This window comes from Mustela putorius, unplaced genomic scaffold (assembly GCF_011764305.1).
Source record: "Mustela putorius furo isolate JIRA1106 unplaced genomic scaffold, ASM1176430v1.1 tig00003983_pilon_pilon_pilon, whole genome shotgun sequence".
NCBI classification, from domain to species: Eukaryota; Metazoa; Chordata; class Mammalia; order Carnivora; family Mustelidae; genus Mustela; species Mustela putorius.
Window position 1 is genome coordinate 10,881,838 of NW_025422123.1, and position 21,032 is coordinate 10,902,869.

A 21,032-nucleotide genomic window follows, 5' to 3' on the forward strand; every position below is an offset into this window, starting at 1 on the left:
ATAGTTCTCCCACATTGCTATGATTCATGCTTGTCCTGCAGCAGCCCCTTGTGGGCTGAAACCTGCATCTTGTTTATGCACTTTTGCATCTCCAGGCACTCATTGTGGGGGCTTCAGTGAGAGTCAGTGAGTGGGAAAAGGCTTCCAGAAAAGAAGGCAGTCTTTCTAGGCTAGTGCAAGATTTGAGATTTTCCCATTAGAACACCCCTGAATGCTCTCAGATCCTAATACTGATCAACAGGAGTAATTTTTGCTCTGCCCTGGACTTGGGTCCTGGGAGGGAGGCAGCATCTCCACTCCATTTCTGGAGCAAGGAGCAAGGGTTGGGATAACAAGGCTTTGAGCTGACTGATCTCAATGAAGCCTTGCTTTCCCAGTTCCTACAATGTGGAGACTCACTTTCATCACTTCACAGGACAGTGAAATGGTATGAATGCTCTTTGTGAACTAGGGAGACTTTTCATTTGTTAGACCCCTTCTGCCCAGAGGGAAAGAGAGTATGTTGGGGGATGACACACTTTCTTTGAGATTTTGATCAGGAACAGAGAATTCTGGGGGATTCTTGGTAACAGCACCCTTCCCAAACTCATTAACTTCCAGTCACAGGTTTTTCACACACCATAAGGAAGGGGAATAGAAGAGTAAGGAGAAATGAAATTGGGGTGGTGGCAGTGGGGTGATGAGGTCTGGAGTATAGGGCAAAGATAAGGAAAGTGAGGGTCCTTTATTCTGTGGAATTTAACACATAAATAAAGAACATACAAAGGAAGGAAGACGGGGCACCAGGGCTGTTGAAGAAGGACTAGGGGTGGTGGTGGTGGGAGGGAACCCCTCTCCAGCATTCCAGTGGAGGGCACTGTGGGCCAGGAAGGTCACAGAGCAAGTGGCCATTTTCTTCTGGAGGGGCTGTAGGTCCCACAGGGTTCCTAGATGATGCCTTGGATAGACAAGGACAGCCTCCCCTCAGGAGGGTATGCAAAAGGGTCAGAGCCAAGCGAGGTATGGAGACCCACAGCTCCTTTGGCAGACTAAAGGTCTGGGGGCTTGGGACCTCCACCACAGTTGACGAGGAACGACTTTTGGCAGCCTGCATCGGACTGCTCTCTGGCCAGTGTCTTCAAACGACCTCCAAGAATCCCTGCCACTCTGCAGGGGTCCCTGGAGACCCTCCTCACTTCTGGTCTGGCAGCTGCAGGAGGGGAAAACGGCGGAAAAAAAAAAAAAAAAATGAAACCAGACTGAGAATTGGCTCGATGTGCTCACGCAGAGGAGACCCATGTCTCAGTGTTCTACACACGTGGGCGAATGCAGGAGTTGGGGAGGGTACCCCCCCCCATCCCACTGTCCACCTCGGTGGCGAACGCGTCCCCAGTCTCTGCTCTCTGAAGGCGGCTCCGGCACAACCGCCCCTACAGCTCTGTGCCGTGTGATTGATCGGGGGGGGGGGGGGGTCGTCAATCATTCCCTTTACGCTCCGTCCCACTCCCGAGGGAGTGCCAAGCTAGCTGGGCTAGGCAAGTGGAAAGCAGGGTCCCGCCCGCGGCTTCCTAGGATAAAGAAGTTTGGGACAGCCCACCTCCTCCTCTCCCGGGACCCCGGCAGAGTCGTACGGGTAACGCAGCAACTGCACAGACTTCCCGGCCGCAAAGGGAGAGGCGGGGCCTGGAGGAAAGGGGCGGGGCCGGGGCGGGGCCGCTAAGGCGGGTCTGGAAACTGCTGGAAGTAATCGCAGTACCGCCGTCGTCGCTCCTTCCGCCGAGCGCAGGCAAAGAGTCCCCAAGCCGGCCCAGGCCAGAACCCTTCCCCCAGCCGGAGCCACGCCCCGCTGCAAAGCCCTGGCTTTTCCCTCTGGCCCGGGGAGGGCTGGGATCCGGGGACTGCCTGAATCTAGATCTCGCATCCCGCACCGTCCCTAAAGAAAAACCCTTCTCCTATCGGGCTGTAGGAATGTGTACGGCAGATTGTAGCAAAAAAGTCGAACCTGGGAGCCGAGGTCTGAGTGGTTGGCCGCCACTTCTATCCCCGCCCTCCACCTTTTTGGACGTTCCTCCACGCCAGGACTCGAGTTCGGAGGCGCCTGCCTCACAGGTTTATAGAAGGTCAGGGGCATCCCCGCCCCTAAGCCCCCCCATTTATATCATATGGCATTACCAATCTCTAGTTCTTGGAGACTGCTAATGCCTCGGAAATGCGGAGATGGGGGCCACAAAAAGGAATTGCCTGCGCATGCTCTTAAGGCGGATACTGAGACCTGCAGCTCCCGCCCCCTCCCCTATTTTGGACCATGACGTCAAGGTGGGCGGGCAGCGGCAGGTGCGGGGCTGACAGGCATCGTCCTTTAAGGCGGAAGGATTCGGGGGCGGGCAGTTGGTCTGTGTTTCGCCGTATATAGGACGGCTGGGGGCGCACAGCCGCTCTCTTGAGTCACCCCCGCGCGGTCTTGTTGCGGAGTCGTTGCTGGACGCAGTCCCTTCCCACTGTGGTCTGTAGTGCTTGCAGCTCTTCTCTTTTAAGGTAAGGTAGGGGTTCTTTTAAGATTATTCTGCCTGGAATGCTCTTTTTGAATTGTTCTTGTTCCTAGTTTCGTTTCCAGAGGGTAGATTTTTTGGGTTTGGAGCGGTCTCTGGGATAGAACGACTCCACCTTTCGTTTGGATAGTGGCCGGGAGGGGGTTGGCGAGGTAAGCTTGTTTTTTCACCTGTGTCGGGGTGGCGGTGCTTAACCCCGGCGAATACTAGCCGTGGGGGAGGTGAGCCGCGGAGTGGGCTTGGGGTAGTGGGCAGCTGCACGTGGTGTCCGCGCCGGCCCGGGACGCTGCCATGTTTGCCCTTCCACTTCCGGACGCGGCTACGGGGCGCCGGAGAGTCCCCAAGGGTGGTGGGTGTGCGCGCTGGACGTGACTCAGCACAGCCTGGTATTGGCCTGGCTTTGCCTTCTACCCTGTGGGAAGCGTTTTCCAAGTGTTTTTGGTTCTTTTCTGCAAGGTTTTGCGGTGAGGAACGTTTACGGACGGCCCCGGCCCAGGATGCTTCCTCCCTCCTTCCAGATTTTTCTCGCAGTCTCGGTCGTGGGGGAGGGAAGAAAAGGGGGCAGGCTCTGGAAGATTCATGGGCCCTTTCCTCCCCCGCCCCTCTCAGAGAGCTGAGATTGTTCTGGAAGCTTCTGGAGCCCGGCGCCCCGCCCTGGTGCCCGGATGCAGGGGCGAAGGGAGACTGCGCGGTGGCGCCCCCTCCTCGCGTGGCCCTGGCCGACGCATGTCCGGCAGTGACGAGGGTCTGCCCGCGGACTACGGCCACCATCTTAGTTGTGTTTGGTTTGACCCTACATTGTAGTCCTGTGTGTTGAGGGGGTCACGACGATGGAGCTTTTGCTTCGTCGCTTCTTTGTCTAGTAGCTTTTTGGGCGGGTATCCACTGGTCTCTGGTGTAATCTTTCCTCTGTGCTCTGAGGCAGCAATCACACGCGCTTGTTGTGGAGATAACCTCTGGGAGAGCCAATGCTGAATTACTCTTTTTTCTTTTTTTTAACATGAAATCAATCACCTTGGGGTGTTCTTTTTCCTGTCAAAAAACGTAATAGAACCTTAGTCTCTGGTTTTCTCCTTCAGATACCTGGGGCTCTTTTCCTGTTGGAGTCAGGATGTTCATTTTCAACAAGCTACCCAGTGATGCTGAGGCTCTTGGGTCCCATGGACTACTTGCAGTATTTGGCTTCAAGATACCTTTCCAAAATCTTTGGCATTGTATATTATGTTAAAGAAGCTTTTTAAAATTTTCCTTATAAGTTCGCTTCCTGCTAAGGATATATGCTGAAATCTTTGAAGAAAAGGCTTTACAGGCTTTCAGAAATATGTTTAGTAGCCAACCCAAAGCAGTTTGAAGTAAATTTCTTCTAGTCTCTGTTGAGACTGGGGTGTACATGAGTGTTAAATATGGGGTCGTGGTGTTCTTTTGTAATTCTTGACTGTTTTTTACCTTAGATGCCTGAGGAAGTGCACCATGGAGAGGAGGAGGTGGAGACTTTTGCCTTCCAGGCAGAAATTGCCCAACTTATGTCCCTCATCATCAATACTTTCTATTCTAACAAGGAAATTTTCCTTCGGGAGTTGATCAGTAATGCGTCTGATGTGAGTGCTTTGGGCACATTCATTTGTAGTATTCCTTTTCAGCACTCAGGAATGGGAGAAAGGTGGTTTGGCGTTTTATGGGGCTGCTGTTGGAGGGAATAAACATACTGATTTTTAAAAAGTTGTCTTTACTCTCTGGGTTTAGATGGAATATTGTAGCTAATTATTGTGCTTAAACACGAGGTTGGGGTGGTAATCAGAACTGAGGCTATTTGGAAGTGAAAAAGTTCTTTTTTGGTTGAAGGTGAGCTTCAGGAAGCAGAAACATAATATTGAAATTTTTATTTTTAGGCCTTGGACAAGATTCGCTATGAGAGTCTGACAGATCCTTCCAAGTTGGACAGCGGTAAAGAGCTGAAAATTGACATCATTCCCAACCCCCAGGAACGCACCCTGACTCTAGTGGACACAGGCATTGGCATGACCAAAGCCGATCTCATAAATAATTTGGGAACAATTGCCAAGTCCGGAACTAAAGCATTCATGGAGGCTCTTCAGGTATGTGGTATTTTAGCTAGACATGCACCCTTCATCAGTGTGGGTATTTTTTGGTTTGCTGTAGTTCTGTGTGTGTCTGTGTGTTTGACTTTAAAACTCTTTGGCAGGCTGGTGCAGACATCTCCATGATTGGACAATTTGGCGTTGGCTTTTATTCTGCCTACCTGGTGGCAGAGAAGGTGGTGGTTATCACAAAGCACAATGATGATGAGCAGTATGCCTGGGAGTCTTCTGCTGGGGGCTCCTTCACTGTGCGTGCAGACCATGGTAAGTTGACTTAATTGTTTGGGTTAGAATTCTGAGGAAATCTGTAATAGAGATGTTAAGCATGTTTTCTGTAGATATCTTTTGTTACAAGTCTGCACTTAGTTTTGTGTCTTCATGCTGTATCGTGATTGGTTTTTCCTAGGTGAGCCCATTGGCCGGGGTACCAAAGTGATTCTCCATCTTAAAGAAGACCAGACAGAGTATTTAGAGGAGAGACGGGTCAAAGAAGTGGTGAAGAAGCACTCGCAGTTCATAGGTTACCCCATTACCCTTTATGTGAGTGTAGACTAGTAATCCTCACATGTATGATGTCTGCTGCTCAGGAGAATGGGATAGTCTCTGGTTCTTTGGTGTATCGTGTTCTGAAACCTTTTTGTATTTCCAGTTGGAGAAGGAACGAGAGAAAGAAATCAGTGATGATGAGGCAGAGGAGGAGAAAGGGGAGAAGGAGGAAGAAGATAAAGACGATGAGGAGAAGCCCAAGATTGAAGATGTGGGATCAGATGAGGAGGATGATAGTGGGAAAGACAAGAAAAAGAAAACAAAGAAGATTAAAGAGAAATACATTGATCAGGAAGAACTGAACAAGACTAAACCCATTTGGACCAGAAACCCTGATGACATTACTCAGGAGGAATATGGAGAGTTTTACAAGAGCCTTACTAATGACTGGGAAGACCATTTGGCAGTCAAGGTGAGAACCCTTGCATGTTGACTCAGGAAGAGCAAGCAGAAGGCTGGTAGTAGAGAAGTAGAACTTGCCTAGCTGGTTGGTAGATGGGAACTGAATGCCATGAGCCATGTCCATTCACTTACTGATGACCCTTCTAGGGTGAAGAAAGGACATCCTTCCCAATGACCTCCCTTTATTTCCATGATGGGTTCTTAGTGGGATTGTTTTCCCCTTGATCTAAGGGTTATATAGCTGTGCCATCATAGCTTAATTCAAGGTATGAGAGCTTAATTTGTCCAATGGCATCTCTTGTATCCTTGGATCTTCAGGAAGTTTTTTTTTTTTAAAGGAACATTGTTAAGATTTTTGTTCTAAACAATTTAATGAAGTGGTGGGGATAAACTTTTTCTTTTTCTTTTTTTTTTAAAGATTTTATTTATTTAGCAGACATCACAAGTAGGCAGAGAGGCAGGTGGAGAGAGAGGGGGAGGCAGGCTCCCTGCCGAGCAGAGAGCCCAATGTGGGGCATGATCCCAGGGTCCTGGGATGGAGCCCCACGTCCGCCTCTCTGCTCGGCAGGAAGCCTGCTTCCTCCTCTTTCTCTGCCTACTTGTGATCACTCTGTCAAATAAATAAATTCTTAAAAAAAATATACTACTGATTTATCTTGGATTTCTTTCAGCACTTCTCTGTAGAAGGTCAGCTGGAATTCAGGGCATTGCTTTTCATCCCCCGTCGGGCTCCTTTTGACCTCTTTGAGAACAAAAAGAAAAAGAACAACATCAAACTCTACGTTCGTCGTGTGTTTATCATGGACAGCTGTGATGAATTGATACCAGAGTATCTCAGTGAGTGTGGTCTTGGTCTCATGTAGTTAATAATCCTGTGGAACCCTCTCAGCATTCTCAAGAAAGTGAGGTCTTGTTTTTTGGGGGAAATGAGGTCTTCATTGTAGATAACCTGGGAAGTGAGGGTGCAGTGAGAAATAAGTCCTATTGAATTTAGGTGTTTGTTTTTTTGTTTTTTTTTTTTTTTTTTTCTTTAAAGATTGTCAAGAGTCTGGCACTTGGGTGGCTCAGTGGGTTAAGCCACTGCCTTCGGCTCAGGTCATGATCTCAGGGTCCTGGGATCGAGTCCCACATCGGGCTCTGCTCAGCAGGGAGCCTGCTTCCCTCTATCTCCCTTTGTCAAATAAATAAAATCTTTTAAAAAAAAAAAAATTAAAGATCTTATTTTTAAAAAAAAACAAGATTGTCAAGAGTAGGCAGAAGGGAGAAGCAGGTTCTCCTCTGAGCAAGGAGCTCAATCCCAGGACCCCCAGGATCATGACTGGAGCTAAAAGCAGACACATAGGGACTCAGCCACCCAGGTGTCCCTGCCCTGTTTTTAACTGTTCTCACTGGTTGATTGCAGACTTCATCCGCGGTGTGGTTGACTCTGAGGATCTGCCCCTCAACATCTCCCGAGAAATGCTTCAGCAGAGCAAAATCTTGAAGGTCATTCGCAAAAATATCGTGAAGAAGTGCCTTGAGCTCTTCTCTGAACTGGCAGAAGACAAGGAGAACTATAAGAAATTCTATGAGGCATTCTCTAAAAACCTAAAGGTACAGATGTCCCGTCCCCCCCCCCAAAAGTTTTTTTTTTTTTTTTTAATAATCAACAGTTCGGGGTTATTTTTCATTCACACAGAAGGTAACAGATTGTAAGTAAAAAAACTTTTTTGTACTTTTGAAGCTTGGAATCCATGAGGATTCAACTAACCGGCGCCGCCTTTCTGAGCTGCTGCGTTACCATACCTCCCAGTCTGGAGATGAGATGACTTCTCTTTCAGAGTATGTGTCCCGCATGAAGGAGACCCAGAAGTCCATCTATTACATCACTGGTGCGTCAGAGCCTGAATCTGATCAAAGCCTTTCCGGGTGTGAGGAGGGAAGGGAGGGCAGGAGGCAGCAGTCTGACCTGAGTCACTCTGAATAACCCTACAGGTGAGAGCAAAGAGCAGGTTGCCAACTCCGCTTTTGTGGAGCGAGTGCGAAAGCGGGGCTTCGAGGTAGTATATATGACAGAGCCTATTGACGAGTACTGCGTGCAGCAACTCAAGGAGTTTGATGGGAAGAGTCTAGTCTCTGTTACCAAGGAGGGCCTGGAGCTGCCTGAGGATGAAGAGGAGAAAAAGAAAATGGAGGAGAGCAAGGCCAAGTTCGAGAACCTCTGCAAACTCATGAAAGAAATCTTGGATAAGAAGGTTGAGAAGGTAAACAATTCTGGGACTAGGGTGTATTTTGCAAACAAGTGCTTTTAGGGCTGCTTCCCTCAGAACCTTAAGGAGTCTAATTGGCTAGAGCTTTATTTGTCTTTACCAGACAGGTTTAAGGTTGGTATTTCTGTAATGTTGGATAAAGATTGCAGCTTTTTGTGAGTTCTGTTCTACAGAGAATAGAACTTGTAGAATAGAACCAACATGGTTTTGGTAACTGTCCACAGGTGACCATCTCTAACAGGCTAGTGTCTTCACCCTGCTGCATTGTGACTAGCACCTATGGCTGGACAGCCAACATGGAGCGGATCATGAAAGCCCAGGCCCTTCGGGACAACTCCACAATGGGCTATATGATGGCCAAGAAGCACCTGGAGATCAATCCTGACCACCCCATTGTGGAGACGCTGCGGCAGAAGGCAGAGGCGGACAAGAACGACAAAGCTGTCAAGGACCTGGTGGTGCTGCTGTTTGAAACAGCTCTGCTCTCTTCTGGCTTCTCACTGGAGGATCCCCAGACTCACTCCAACCGCATCTACCGCATGATTAAGCTAGGCCTGGGTAAGTGAGACCTTTGTTAACCAGAGTGTGACAGGGAATTGAGGAGCTGGTCTTATAGGGACAAATTTAACTTCATGGTATTTGGATCAAAGTTCATGTGCCATTACTTTTCTACTTCTAGGCATTGATGAAGATGAAGTGACAGCAGAGGAACCCAGTGCTGCTGTTCCTGATGAGATCCCCCCTCTTGAGGGTGATGAGGATGCCTCTCGCATGGAAGAAGTAGATTAGTTCTACCTGCAGACCTTGAGCCCTCTGTATAGTGTCCCCATGGCTCCCCAGCAGCCGGGAGTGGCCCTGTTCACCTGGTTCCCTCTGCTGTCTAGTGGTTTTTTTTTTTCTTCCTCCTGTCTTTGAGGCAGGAAAGAAGGCCCTAAAGCCCTATCCCTTCTGATCATTTGACAAGGGGTTTGGATGTGTATTGTGTTTTTTGTTTGTTTATTTTGTTCTGAGATTAAAGTATGCAAAATAAAGAAGATACAGTTTTATACAGTTATGTTGTCCCTTGTAAAGTGGATCTCATGCTGCTTTTTGGGTTTCTTTAGCTTCCCAAGTTGTACCTGCTGTCATTCCGTGGATAAGTATTCCTCATACATTGAAAGCTAAGGTCACTTGCAGGCACTTAGCACTTTTGAAGTCCCCCCAACATTGACTCTAAAGGGTAGCTTCCAACTACCATGTAGTTTTCAGTCCCTGTCCTAAAGCATACGCTTCAGTGAGCCAAAACACAGGACTTCAGTCCATTGCAGCAATTTAATTTAATAAAATAAAATTATAAGAGCAAAATTACATTTCTGGAGTACCAAAACCTGCAATTGACTCTTGGAGCAGAGCCTAGGAATCCACTAACACAGACGGTGGTGTCACTGGGCAGGACTCTCCCATCCCCCTCCAGCATAGCACCAGATCTTTCACAGACTCCTGGGAAAGCAGCACTTGGAGCCTACAACACTTGTGCTTTTCTCACCAGAGTAAACTGTAGGTCTCTGGGAGGCTATCTGCAAGGGTGGGCCACTCAGGGTAGGGGGATAAGCACAGGTGAGGTGTTGGTGGAGCCCACAGGGCAAAACTTCAGGGAATTAGAAGGGGTGGGGACTTTGGCAGGTGCCTCTGCCTTCTCCACACCCTCCACACAGAGGACGGTCCTCAGAAGAATCCCTACAAGAGAACGGTGACTTAAGGCAAAGGGGAAGGCTGCCTCTTGGACTCAACCCCAACTTGCAGAGCTGGTTTGTGGTAACAGAAAAAACCTGCATTCTGCCCTCGAGCCAACCACCTCAGAAGTTACAGTAGGAGAGGAAAATTGGTACAGTGAGGGTCTTGTTCTACTTCATGCCTCCGGCCCCTCAAACTTTCTGCACAGGAGACTCGACAGGCACAGCCTTCTTTCCCCGTTGCTTTAGACGGCCCCGAGCATAGACTCTGAGCAGGAGGGCAGCAAAGACCACAGCCACCCCAAGACCCCCCACCACAGTGACAGTGTGGCCATAGAGGAGGCAGGAGAGGAGGATGGCAAAGGCCTGGCGGAGGGTCATGATGATGGTGAAGATGGCAGCGCCAAACTGCCCGATGGTGTAGAAGATGAAGAGCTGGCCACACGCGGAGCAAACAGAGAGCAGCAGGGCATGCGCAGCAAATTCACTGTGTCGCCCCATGAAGCGGGTTCCTTCCAAGAGGGCTCCCTGCTCCAGCAGGGAGCCCACGGTGAAGAGGCAGGAGAAGAGGTTGACCCCAAACATCATCTGCACGGAAGACATCTTATAGGCAAACAGAGCATCCTGCCAGTTCGAGGTGAAGCTGTCAAAGGCGATGTAGCCTGCCAGCAGGATGAGGCCTGACAGCGTGGTGGCTGGGGAGCTGCGGGGCTCAGGGCCACTGGAAAGCAGAAACATGCTGACCCCAATGGAGATGAGGCCAGCTGTCAGGTACTCCCAGTGTTCATAGCTGCGCCGAGACACCAACTTGCCCATCAGCATGACAGGGATCACCTTCGAGGCCTTGGCCAGCACCTGGGTGGGGAAGCTGACGAACTTGAGAGCTTCATACTGACACCAGCTGCTAAGCACATTGGACAGGCTGGCAAAGGAGTACCGGTACATGGGTGCCCCGTGGCGGGGCTGCTTGCAGAGGACGCAGTAGAGGCCGGCCACGATCAGTGCCAGCACTCGGTTCATGAGCACCAGGAACTGAGAGTCTGTGAAACGCTCACCTGGCGACGTGGCAGTAGCCCCATAGCTGCGGGTCATCACTCTTTCCTGCAGCACTCCCCAAGTCAGGTAAGACACCTGCATGGAGAAGGACCAGGACAGAGGACAAGATAAGCCAGAGAAGGAAAAGGTGGGCAAAAAAGCATCTTGACAATCTCCCTCTTTCTCACATGTCTAAAATGATTTAAAAGACAGCATACATATTTTGGTCCCTCTGCAGTAACTAGAAGTTTCCTCTCCCCTTCCAAGCCTGCATTCACCTTGGAGAGAATAAGTGTGTGCGAAACACAACAACAAATGCTTTAAGACTGTCCAGACCCTGTCCAGACCCTGTGTCTGTGCCCCACACAAGAGTAAGTCAAAGCTGATTCCATCCCAGGTATCTTCCTATCTATGCTCAGTCAATTCAGGGAGTAAAAAGATGGGACACCTGTTAGTTCAGCATGTGTAGAACTAGCAGTGCCCACTCCAACATGCCAAGAGCTCAGCATCTTTGCTCCTTTTACATGGAGTGGGGGAAGGCTGAATGGCTTCCCAAACTTTGATCGGCAGGTTCACAGTATATGAGACACATCACCACAAGGGGAAGTGTAGTAAGAGCACAGAAGACATCACAGAAAAGAGAGTAAGGGAAAAGAAGGAAAGAAAAGACAGCATGTCCTCCAACCACTTCTAAGAAGATGATGGCACAGTGTGCCTCTGGGAGGAGGGAGTCACGTAACACACTAGCCAGGAAAGCCTTGGGACAGGTAGGATGAAAACTCTGCTTCCATGCAGTCGCTGTCCACAGGGACCCAACCCAGGAAGAGTAGTGGAGCCCCCCTGCCTACCTACCTGGAGCCCCGCAGCACAGAAGAGCAGCTTCAAGGCTTGCCAAGTGGGAGTGGTCTCTGCCGGCTCCGTCCGGGAAGCCAGAGGAACCTCCTCAGAGGCCTTAGGCTCATTGCCAAACACACAAGTTTTCACCAGGGGGAAGCAGAGACCCCTGCCTAAAAAAGGCACACAAGATCAAGATCTCCCCTTCTCCCCAGCACCTCATCTTCCCCAGAGCAGCCAGTTGCCCTGCTGTCAGGCCTGCAGATCTCCCTCCCTCCCTTTCCAAGCCACATCCCTATTTGGACTGCTGGTGAGCACTCATAAAACGGACCCTGCACATTAACCCACCCCTTCCTCACACACCTGTCTCCAGGTAGTTCTTCCGCCTGAAGTACTGCACCATCAGGTAGCCGGGTACCATAAAGCTGGCATAGCCAGCAGCATTCACCAAAAAACGGAAGAACCATAGCTGCGACCATGACTCTGGAGGGGCTTCGGGAGTCTCCCCACCTGCCCCCAGGGAGGGGAGCGCAGCCAGCACCACCACTGCCCACCACCTGCGGGGACAGCGGACGTAAGGATTAGGGTGCAATTCCTCATCCACTCGGCCCTCCAGAGGGGACTACACTGGAGAAGGGCCCGGAGTCTCCCCGCCCCACTCAGCTGCAGCCCAGCCTGGACAAAGAGCCTCTCTCTCTCCGGGGGGGGGGGGGGGGAGCGGGCAGGGAGGGGGCGGGAAGGGAGCGGAGGCCGGCGCGGTCCAGGCAGGGTTCCCTCCCTCCCCGGGGGCGGATCCGCCCCTCTGACCACACAGGTTCCCTCTGTTCCCTCTAGCGCTCTCCTGCCGCTCCGGCCACAGGCGGCGCCCCTCCTCCCAGCCCGCCTTCCAGGATCCGGGAGCGCCAGAGTTCCCACCTCCTCCGCCCGACACTCCCGGACCCTCGCCAGGAGCACGAGTCCACGCCGCGCCCCCTCTCCCTGCCGGCTCCGGGCCCCGCGGGCCGGTCCGCCGCCTGGCAGCTGGGACCCCACCCGGCCCCTCCGTGCCCAGCGGCGGCAGTCACATGGCCCAGGGGCTCGGTCACGTGGGCCCGCCGCTCCCCTAGCCCCCCACCTGGCGTCCATGGTCCGGGCCGCGTGGGGCGGAGGGGGGGCCGGGGAATGCGGTCCCCGGGCCGCGCGTTCCCTCCGCTTCCGCGGCCGCCTCCAGCAGCGGCCAGTGAGCTAGCGGCTAGCGGAAGTACCCTGCTCTTCCCGCCTCCCTCCCGGCGGCCGCCCCTCCGCCCCCAGCCTCGACCACGCAGCGCCCCGGGCCGCCGGCAGGCCACAGCGCCCCCGCGTGGCCCGGAGGGAGACGCGGCTCGGGAGCCGGACTCCTGGGGGCCCCGGGCGGCGGGGAGGCGGGGACCGCGCACCCCCACTCCGCTTCGCCATCGCCCTGAGCCCTCACAACCAACCCAGGAGGTAGTGGTGCCCCCCTTGTCATCTCGGGACGGGGACGCTGAGGTTCTGCGACCCAAGCACTCTCTCACTTTACCCCTTTCGCGTTTTCTGACAGGAAGATCTCTCCTTCCTTTCTCCGCTGGGCTGCAGTTCTGTCCCCCAACAACCCATGACCTTCGAGGCTCTGCATGACCTGTCCCTTCCGCTTTGCCCCCTCACTCACCCTCTGCGGAGTCTCACTGCCAGGTCCTCTAATTCACTGTAGGCCTTCCCTTGACCGCTCCCCCCACATCCTTACTCAGCCTTCTGTATGGCCTGGAGATGACAGGCCTCAGAGCTCTCCCCTGACTGACTACCCAAAGGCCCTCCACCAACGTGTGTTCTCCTCACTTTACTTTTCCTTCACAGAATCCACTGCAACTTGTAATTACATATTTATTTGTCTGTTTATGACTTTAATGGCTGCCTCATTCACTAGACTATAAGATCCAAGTGGCCAGAGACTGTGTTGGTTTATTCTCCCATACCCATACTGACCATATTCACCTAACAAGGGCTTCAAATGTGTGGAATGAAAGGAAAAACATACAAAGCCATGGCTCCTTTGTGTTACCCTCCATAGGCCAGCCCTTCTCTCCAGACTCCTCTAGGGCAGTGATGAGCAACCCCCTTGCTGGGGGGGGGGGAGCTTCTCACCTCCTGTTTATCCCTCTGTTTCCACACAAAGGACAAGGGTTTGTGAAGGACGGAGAGGCCTGAGGACTGTTAGCTCCTCCCCAACCACCCCACCACACACACCTATGAAGGTCCTATCCTGTTCAGGGAGCAATTTCCTTCTCTTTGACTCTACCATAAAGTCACAAGGCAGGCCTACCTAAAAATCCCCAATGCACACAGACACGTGTGTGCGTAAAATGACTCTGGGAGGGGGGATCTTTTTAAAGGTCTCTGCTGTTTTAGTGTCATGTTATTGAAACTTCCCCTTCCCCAAAGGCTCAGTTCAGAGCCTTCTATGTGAAGTCTTTAAACAACAGTGTTCAAGAGTCCTCAACAGCAGTGAGATGGAACCCCTCAGGGTCCTGCCTGCTGATTTCAGTTTCTCTCCTCACTCTGGAGAGTCCATGTTTTCCTACTGATTGGCAGCTTCAGGCTGACCCAACGTGAGCAGAAACAAGAGCCCCTGCCATTCTCTAGAGGCAAACAGGCTTTGCCTAGGATACCGGGGGCTTTGGAGTCTTCAGGAATCTCCATCCACCTAAGAAGGTCTTCCTTCTAGACTGGCCTTCTCTCACTTGTGATCCCTCCTCTCAGCTCAGGACCGTGCTGGCCCCAGGCTGTGTCCTCAGCAGTCCCCAGGACACCAGGAGGGCACGTTGTCTGGGCCCAAGCTGCAGCAGCTAAAGCTCCAGCTTCCAGATGGGAAGAGATGGAGTCTCCGGGCCCCAGACTCTGCCCCGGCTTCAGTCAGCACACAGCAGTGGCTTCCCAGAGATCTTCAAGTCATCAAAGGGCAAAAGAGCCAAGGGCTGAGAAGAGAATGGAGAGAAGCAAGATCAGGGCTCATGGGCAAAGGACAGTAGAGAAAGGGAGCTAGGGAGACAGATTGGGCCTTTTCCTCTCCACCGAATGACAGCTGAAGGATATGGGGGAACAAAACCTCCTACTAATCCCCCAAATAGAGGCCCCTCTGGGCTAGACAGAGTCCTGAAGCCTTAGGCAAACCCTCACTCTCTAAGATAATGTCAGAATATCAGAGCTAGTAAGGACACCAGAGGTGATACAGCCTATGGGTCCGGGTTTTTTTTTTTTTTTAAGTAAGCTCTAGGCCCAACATGAGACTTGAACTCATGACCCTGAGATCAAGAGTTACATGCTCTACTAACGCGGGTGCCCTGGAATCCTTTTTTACACTGAACATTTTTAAATGGAAAGACTGTACAGGAAATCTAGGTTCTACCTCTCTTGAAAAATTCCAAGACCTGGAAGTAATTGGTGCACATTCCTCCTCTGCGACTATCTGCTGAAATCAAGTAGGGCAGAGCCTCTGAACCCCCCCAGGGCCCCACCACCCTGTTTTATAACCTAGCCTGCCTCACTGATCCACTGCAGGGCTTTTGTTAGAGTCCAAGTTTGAGCTCCCTGGTCTTGACCAACTAAGGGGCAGGGGCAGAGGCTCACTCCAAGTCCCACAGAGGGTGAGTGACAGAGTCACGGATGTGGATTACACCCCAGAATCCCAACTCCTTGGCCCTTTCAGCTGTCACAGCTCCTGGCTCTGCTATGGGTGTGGGAGCTCCTAGAGATGGAGCCTAGCCTCTTACATCCTCAGCCAGGTCCTGGGGAGTCTCGTCCTCCACGTTCCGCAGCAGGGAGTCAGCGCCGGCCTCACACAAAGCAGATGAGATGCTGCTGAGGCCCCGACCAGCCGCGAGATGCAGAGGGGTGCAGCCATTGAGCATGCGGGCATCTACGCGGGCACCAGCCTGGAGCAGAAACTGCACCAGCCCCCGCTCCTGGGTCTCCACAGCCAGATGCAGCGCGGTCTTTCCACTCGTGCCCTCCTGCAGGGGAACAAGGCTGTCAGCCATGGGACCTCAAGAGGAATCCTGCCAGGCCCTGGGGCTCCAGATGAGAAGTGCCACCCCTCCTGATGGCTGGGCCAGGGGCCCCAGGGCCTGATCAGGCGATGGGGCAGGCCCAGGGCTGGGTCATGACCGGCCCCCCTCACCTGCGTGTCGATGTCAGCTCCATTCTGAAGCAACAGTTCCATGAGAGGCCGGTTCCTCTGCAGGGTGGCAATGTGGAGACAGGCCAGACCTGGGATGGGGTGAGGCTGGGGTTCGCTCGTCTGTATCCACCAACTCTCCCCCACCTTCCCTCACTTTCAGGGACCTCCCTACCCCTCAGCCCCAAGGGACTTACTGCCCACTCAGTGCCTCTGAGCACAGGACTGTTCAAACACAAACCTGAAAAACCCCCTCAAAAGTCTAAGGGGAAAGGAACTCAAAGTTTCCACCTTTTCAAAGTCATGTTATTGAAACTTTCATGCTTCAGGGGTTACGTGGCTGAGTAACACCCCACATACACACGCACCCTACCTCCACAAGCATACCCTGCCCCCAGTCTCTCTCTCCCCACACCCCACCTCTCTGAAACTCTATCTGCCTTCAAGCCCTGTCTTCAACCACCATCTTCAGAGCTCTCCAGGATCCCCAGGCTCCAGCCCCTCCCCAGATGCCACCTCCTGCCCTGTGCCCCCCTCCCAGAACTAGACTCAAAGTGTCTGTTCAAACTTCCCTGCTCCTAGAGGGTTTCCCTGGCCATCCTCTTTGAAAATCACCCCCCCCCCCCCCCCCCCCCCCCCCCCCCCCCCCCCCCCCCCCCCCCCGTCCCTCACATTCTAGTTCTCACTCTGCTCTACTTTTCCCCCAGGCCTTCCTGCTTGCTAACCTGCTAGAGAACTCCCTGCTTAGACTTACTGCCGGCCTCCATCATTCTCTGCTTTGTTCACAGATTAAGTCTCACTCCCGGAATAATGTCTGGCACACAGAAGGCCCTCAGTACATACGTGAATTAATGAGTTAATCTAATCTCTGTTAAACTAAATAGCTTGAGGGCGAGGTTTAGCTCTGTCTTTTGCACATAGTAGGCTCTCAGTAAATTCTCAATCGAATTCATTCATTCATTAATTCATTCAGCAAAGATGTATGGAGTACCTATGTGCTTGGAACTGGAGGTGCATTGATGGACAGGCCATAAGCATCCTGTCCCTGAGAATGGAGTCCCTCTCCTGCCCCCTTCTCATCCCACGGGCCCCGAGGCCACCCATACCTTGCCAGTTTTGCAGCTGGAGGTCCAGGGAGTGCAGTGGTCCTCGGCCTGGCTCAGGCTGCCCCTCCAGCAGGCAGCGGGCACAGGCCAGGTGCTGGCGCTGACAAGCCACGTGCAGAGCTGTGTCACCGTGTCGATCCTGTAGCATGCGACTAGCCCCCTTCAGGACCAGGGCCCGAACTGCACCGGGCTGGTCCAGGTGTACAGCCAGATGGAGTGCTGTCTGTAGGCACAGAGGGGCCCAGGGCTACTGGAGCATGCTCCTCCCTCTGGCAAAATGCTAGGGTGGACCCAGGAATTACCAGCTGCCACACTTTGAGAGCCGCTTAGAAAGGCCATGGCCCTGGTTTTCCAAGGAAATGCTGCCAAACCCTTCCCTCTGTCACTGCCCAGGCAGCTCTTGGGACCACCCCTCCCAGGTCTGCAGGCAGGGTGAGGGAAGTGGCCCCCAGCTTTTCTTGCAGGTCCTCTTAGCCCCTGCAGAAAGGACAGATGGGGGCAGGGTCTACCCCCTCCACCTCTGGGGAGACCTCTGTTATCCCCAGGGGCCAAGGGAAAAGGAAAGGTCGGAGGGGGGAAAGACTAGAGAGTACCAGGCAACCTCTACCTGCCATACTCCTCTTCTAAGGCTCCACACAGATGCCACTCCCATGTTAAGCATTCCCTGGCTGCTCCCCATGAACACTGGATCCCACAGGAGCTGGTATGTGTCTCTATCACAAGTCTTGTCACATGCTCTGCAGTTAGGTGTGGACATGAGTCCCCTAGCCCATGCTCAAACACCTCATGGGCCGAGGCTGTGTCTTGCTCATGTTTGTATCACCAGCTTCTATCCCAGTGTCCCGCATACGGTTTCCAGAATGTGCAGCCTGATGTGGCTGCTAGGAATGGGGCAGGGATAGGTATCCAGGGACAGCCCACCTCTCCCCTCACCTACCTGGTAAAGGTTGTTCTGAATGTCCAGGACCTCCCGGGGCAGCAAAGCCAGGCAACAGAGCAGCACAGCTGGGGCCTCGTGAATCACCGCCAGATGGACCAGCCTGGGAGGGGGAGGCAGCAAGAACAGGGTTCAGTGTCAGGGCTCGGGGCCCTAGACAGTGAGCTAGGGGCCTGAGGTCCTGAGGTTAGAAGGAAAAACACATCAGTCTCTAAGAAGCCACTCATAGGGTAGGTAAAGGAAGTGAGAGTTTGGGCCAGGAAGTGAGGGTTGGTGTGGGAAGCCAGGATCCTGGGGCTGGGAGCTCCAAGTTCCCATCTCTGGCCTTTAGGAGGGCCTCGGCAGAGTGGGAGCATGGGCAGGGTGCTGATGGGACAAGGGCCTTCCTGTTTGGGCTGCCCACACCCCACTCCCCTCTGGTCCCAGGGCCCTGTGAGGCCAGCTGCAGCTAGAAGCCAAAAGGAAAGCCGCCGAGATAGCATAGACCTGGTTTCCGGGGCTGAGCTCCCCACCTCCACCAACCTCAACAGGGAGGATTTGAGAGGGCAGGAGCAGGGTTACCCCCACTCCCAGCAACCCAATGTTATACACTGAAAGGGAGAGAAAACAGAAGTTCTGGGAAGAGGAGTCAGGAGACAGCGAGGCAGGCTCTCCTGCTGTTGCCCTTTACAGAGGAATCAAGAGGGTCAGTTTTCAGACAGCATGGACCTGGTGGGGCCTGACCAGAGGCCATCCCCCACTCTGCGTACACTTCCAAGGGGAGGTCTGTGTGGTGCAGAACATGTGCGTCCGTTGGGGGCCAAAGAGTCTGAGCCTCTTGCTAAGGTGGGAGGGGGCAGCTGGGAGGGGAAGTTCCAGTCCTGGGGTTTCCCCACATCAGGTGGGGAAAATGAAAGCCAGAGCTGCAGGGTCTAGGCCAGGACAGATGCCTTGAGGCATTAACCGCCCTGAGGGGTAGTTTGGGTAAAGGCACATCTGGGCTGGGGAGGGGGCTGCTCAGGCGGGAGGGAGGCAAGCTTGGTGGCTGGCGGCAGGAGAGGCCCAGGAGAGAGAGTGACAGAGGGAGGGCGGGAGGAACCGCACTGGAAATCCCCTCGGCCAGGGCCTGTTCTCTAGGTCACATTCCTGCAGCCACCTCCCTCTCTCCCTGTCTCCCCTCCTCCCACTTCCTCTTCCCACTTCCATAAGTCCCACAGGCCAGACACCTCTAAGGGAAGAGAGCACCCCCTCCTCCCTAGGAACCTCCTGGGGAGTCCTGACTCCTCTTCTCTGCCCCGCCCCCCCCCAATCTAGACACAACACCTGTCTCTAACTAGGTTAAGGCTGCAGCCCAGAGGCTAACAAAGGACAGCAGTGTCAGAAGTCTTCAATCCCTAGATCAAAGGTCAGTCATAGGGATTCCACACGGAGCTCCCTAAACCTTGGTTCTGGGCCTGTGGGCTGGTAATCTGGGTAGGTTACAAAAAAGGCCTGGGGTCATTCCTCTCCCACCCACTGGGTCCACAGGCTATCTTTGTCAAAGGCCACCCAAGATTTGGACCCTCCCATCTCCAAAAAGCAGGTCAAGACAGACACCTCTGGCCTCCTCTACCCTCCCGACCCCCATTCATTTCAGCATCCCCTATCTGGGACCCCGGCACACTCCGCTCTGTTTCTCACCCCCAAATCCCAGCCACCCCCTCACCTGACAGTGTTTCTTCTTCCTAAGGGGCAAATCTTCAACTGGCCAGTCCCTCCCACACAAAATGCTTCTTATTTCAACTGCCTGCCCCCTTAGCCCAGTCCCCACCAAACTTCACCTGCACCTGGGGGAAGAAAGGGTAAAGTAAAGGTATCAGACAGGACAGTGAGGAGGACTTGGGGGGCTCAGGAGGTAGAGGGTGTCAGTAAAGCTGACTCCAGCCCTCACTTCCCCTTTTGCAGCAGAGAAGGAAGTGAGCTGGGCAGCCAGCCGCCTGTCTGTCTGCTGGGGCAAGAGTGCCCCAGCCTGGCTCACCCCCTCTTTCTCAGAGCTAGCCTTAGCTCTGCTCCCTAGCTGTACCCCCATCTTTAGCTCCGTGACCCCCACTGGCAACCTGTAACTGGCACCTTTTGTTCCTTGAGACAGGGTACTATGAGGTCAGGGGCTGGGAATCCCAGATATTGAGCAAACAAGGATGTGCTCTCCCCCAGCAAGGCGGGGGGAGCACTTTGGTCAGGGGAATTTTCCCTTCCAGGGGGTGGGTTATTGGTAGCTTTCCGGGCTGCTAGCTGGGGTTCCAGGTGCCTGGCAAGGGCCCTGTCAGCTCTGCCCACCTCGCAAAGGGAAGGCAGAGAGATGATGCCAGGGCCTCTGGACCGGGTCTGGCCAGAGCTCAAAAGTGGGCTGAGTGTGAAGTCTAGAGTTTGGAAGAGAGAGTGGGGACTGCCCCTTCCAGCGCGGGTGTTTTGAGGGATCCTCACAGACTGGGTTCCCGGCCTGCTGAAGATCCTGGCAGGCCAGGAGTTAGCATCGATGGGAAGGGGTCTCTGTCTCAGCCTCGACCCCATACTCACGTGTCTCCATCTTCAGAGATGTAAGTGAGGGCTTCCAGCTGCTGAGGGCTCAGCGCCCCCGCGGCGGGAAGCGGCGAGCGTGGGGCTGGGTTCTCGGTCTCTGTGCCCCCCAACAAGGACAAGGACTCGGTGAGCGACGAGGAACCATAGGTGGAGTCAGCTCGCTCCCCATCTGTATCTTCCTTCTCCTGTGGCTCCTGGGCTGTTCCCGGAGGATGAGTCCAGGGCTGGGGGCCGTGGCCATCCGAGGGCCCAGAGGCTGGGGCCGAGGTGGGCTCGGGCAGGGAGCGCAGAGAGCGCAGAGACTCGATGCCCGAGTCATACTGGCTCTCATCTGTCTCGTCCGGCCCCTTCCGCGCCTCCGACATGCCAACGGTCCCGGCCGGCGGGGGCCAGGTCCGAGCAGGATCCGGCTCTGGGCTCCGCCGCGCCGCCTTTCCGGGTTGCAGGTCCGCCTTGCAGAGCTAGCGCCCGGCCGGGAGTGGCCTCCTTCCTGAGCTGCGGGAGCCCGAGGAGTCGGCGAAAAGCGCGGGCGAGGATCGGAGCTCTGGAGGCTTCCACGGCAGCGGCTACTCGGGGTAGCTGGACTGCCCAGTCGGACTCGCTCTCGCCCCGCCCCTCAGGCCCCGCCCCCGACAGGCGCTTCCGGACCGAGGCCCCTCCCTCCGGAATCCCCCTAACCCCGCCCTCTGCGTTGGCTTCGAGTCAGGGGTTACCCGGTCCTGAGTCACTCGTGCGTTCATTCAGCCACTCATTCATTCACCCACTCATTCATTCATTCACCCACTCATTCATCCATCCATCCATCTTTTCCCTTCCTTTTTTTCATTAATTCCACGCATTTTCTTTTTTTCCTTCCTTCCATTTCATTTTTTCCATTC

The 21,032-nt window shown here is 53.7% G+C and overlaps 3 protein-coding genes and 1 long non-coding RNA gene across 4 annotated transcripts; 1 reads left to right on the forward strand and 3 right to left on the reverse strand.

Annotated features, from left to right (window-relative positions):
- Window positions 1-705: 705 nt before the first annotated feature.
- Window positions 706-1,956, reverse strand: LOC123389529. Its single transcript, XR_006604144.1, has 2 exons — window positions 1,577-1,956; window positions 706-1,189 (listed from the first exon to the last, which is right to left on the reverse strand). It is a non-coding gene; the product is annotated as an uncharacterized LOC123389529 (long non-coding RNA).
- A 406-nt stretch (window positions 1,957-2,362) lies between these two features.
- HSP90AB1 (heat shock protein 90 alpha family class B member 1) lies at window positions 2,363-8,874 on the forward strand. Its single transcript, XM_004739794.3, has 12 exons — window positions 2,363-2,514; window positions 3,980-4,126; window positions 4,418-4,624; window positions 4,732-4,891; window positions 5,034-5,167; window positions 5,277-5,585; window positions 6,247-6,412; window positions 6,978-7,168; window positions 7,299-7,446; window positions 7,550-7,818; window positions 8,049-8,382; window positions 8,504-8,874. Exons 2-12 carry the CDS (start codon window positions 3,980-3,982, stop codon window positions 8,611-8,613), a joined length of 2,175 nt encoding a protein of 724 aa, XP_004739851.1. The 5' UTR covers window positions 2,363-2,514; the 3' UTR covers window positions 8,614-8,874.
- A 242-nt stretch (window positions 8,875-9,116) lies between these two features.
- SLC35B2 (solute carrier family 35 member B2) lies at window positions 9,117-13,148 on the reverse strand. The gene is made up of 4 exons (XM_045071260.1): window positions 12,520-13,148; window positions 11,769-11,962; window positions 11,424-11,578; window positions 9,117-10,667 (listed from the first exon to the last, which is right to left on the reverse strand). The coding sequence occupies exons 1-4, from the start codon at window positions 12,528-12,530 to the stop codon at window positions 9,729-9,731; spliced, it is 1,299 nt and encodes a 432-aa protein (XP_044927195.1). The 5' UTR covers window positions 12,531-13,148; the 3' UTR covers window positions 9,117-9,728.
- A 121-nt stretch (window positions 13,149-13,269) lies between these two features.
- On the reverse strand, window positions 13,270-20,778 carry NFKBIE (NFKB inhibitor epsilon). Its single transcript, XM_004739793.3, has 6 exons — window positions 20,152-20,778; window positions 17,617-17,719; window positions 16,680-16,902; window positions 15,577-15,665; window positions 15,170-15,409; window positions 13,270-14,374 (listed from the first exon to the last, which is right to left on the reverse strand). The coding sequence occupies exons 1-6, from the start codon at window positions 20,517-20,519 to the stop codon at window positions 14,309-14,311; spliced, it is 1,089 nt and encodes a 362-aa protein (XP_004739850.1). The 5' UTR covers window positions 20,520-20,778; the 3' UTR covers window positions 13,270-14,308.
- Window positions 20,779-21,032: the final 254 nt, after the last annotated feature.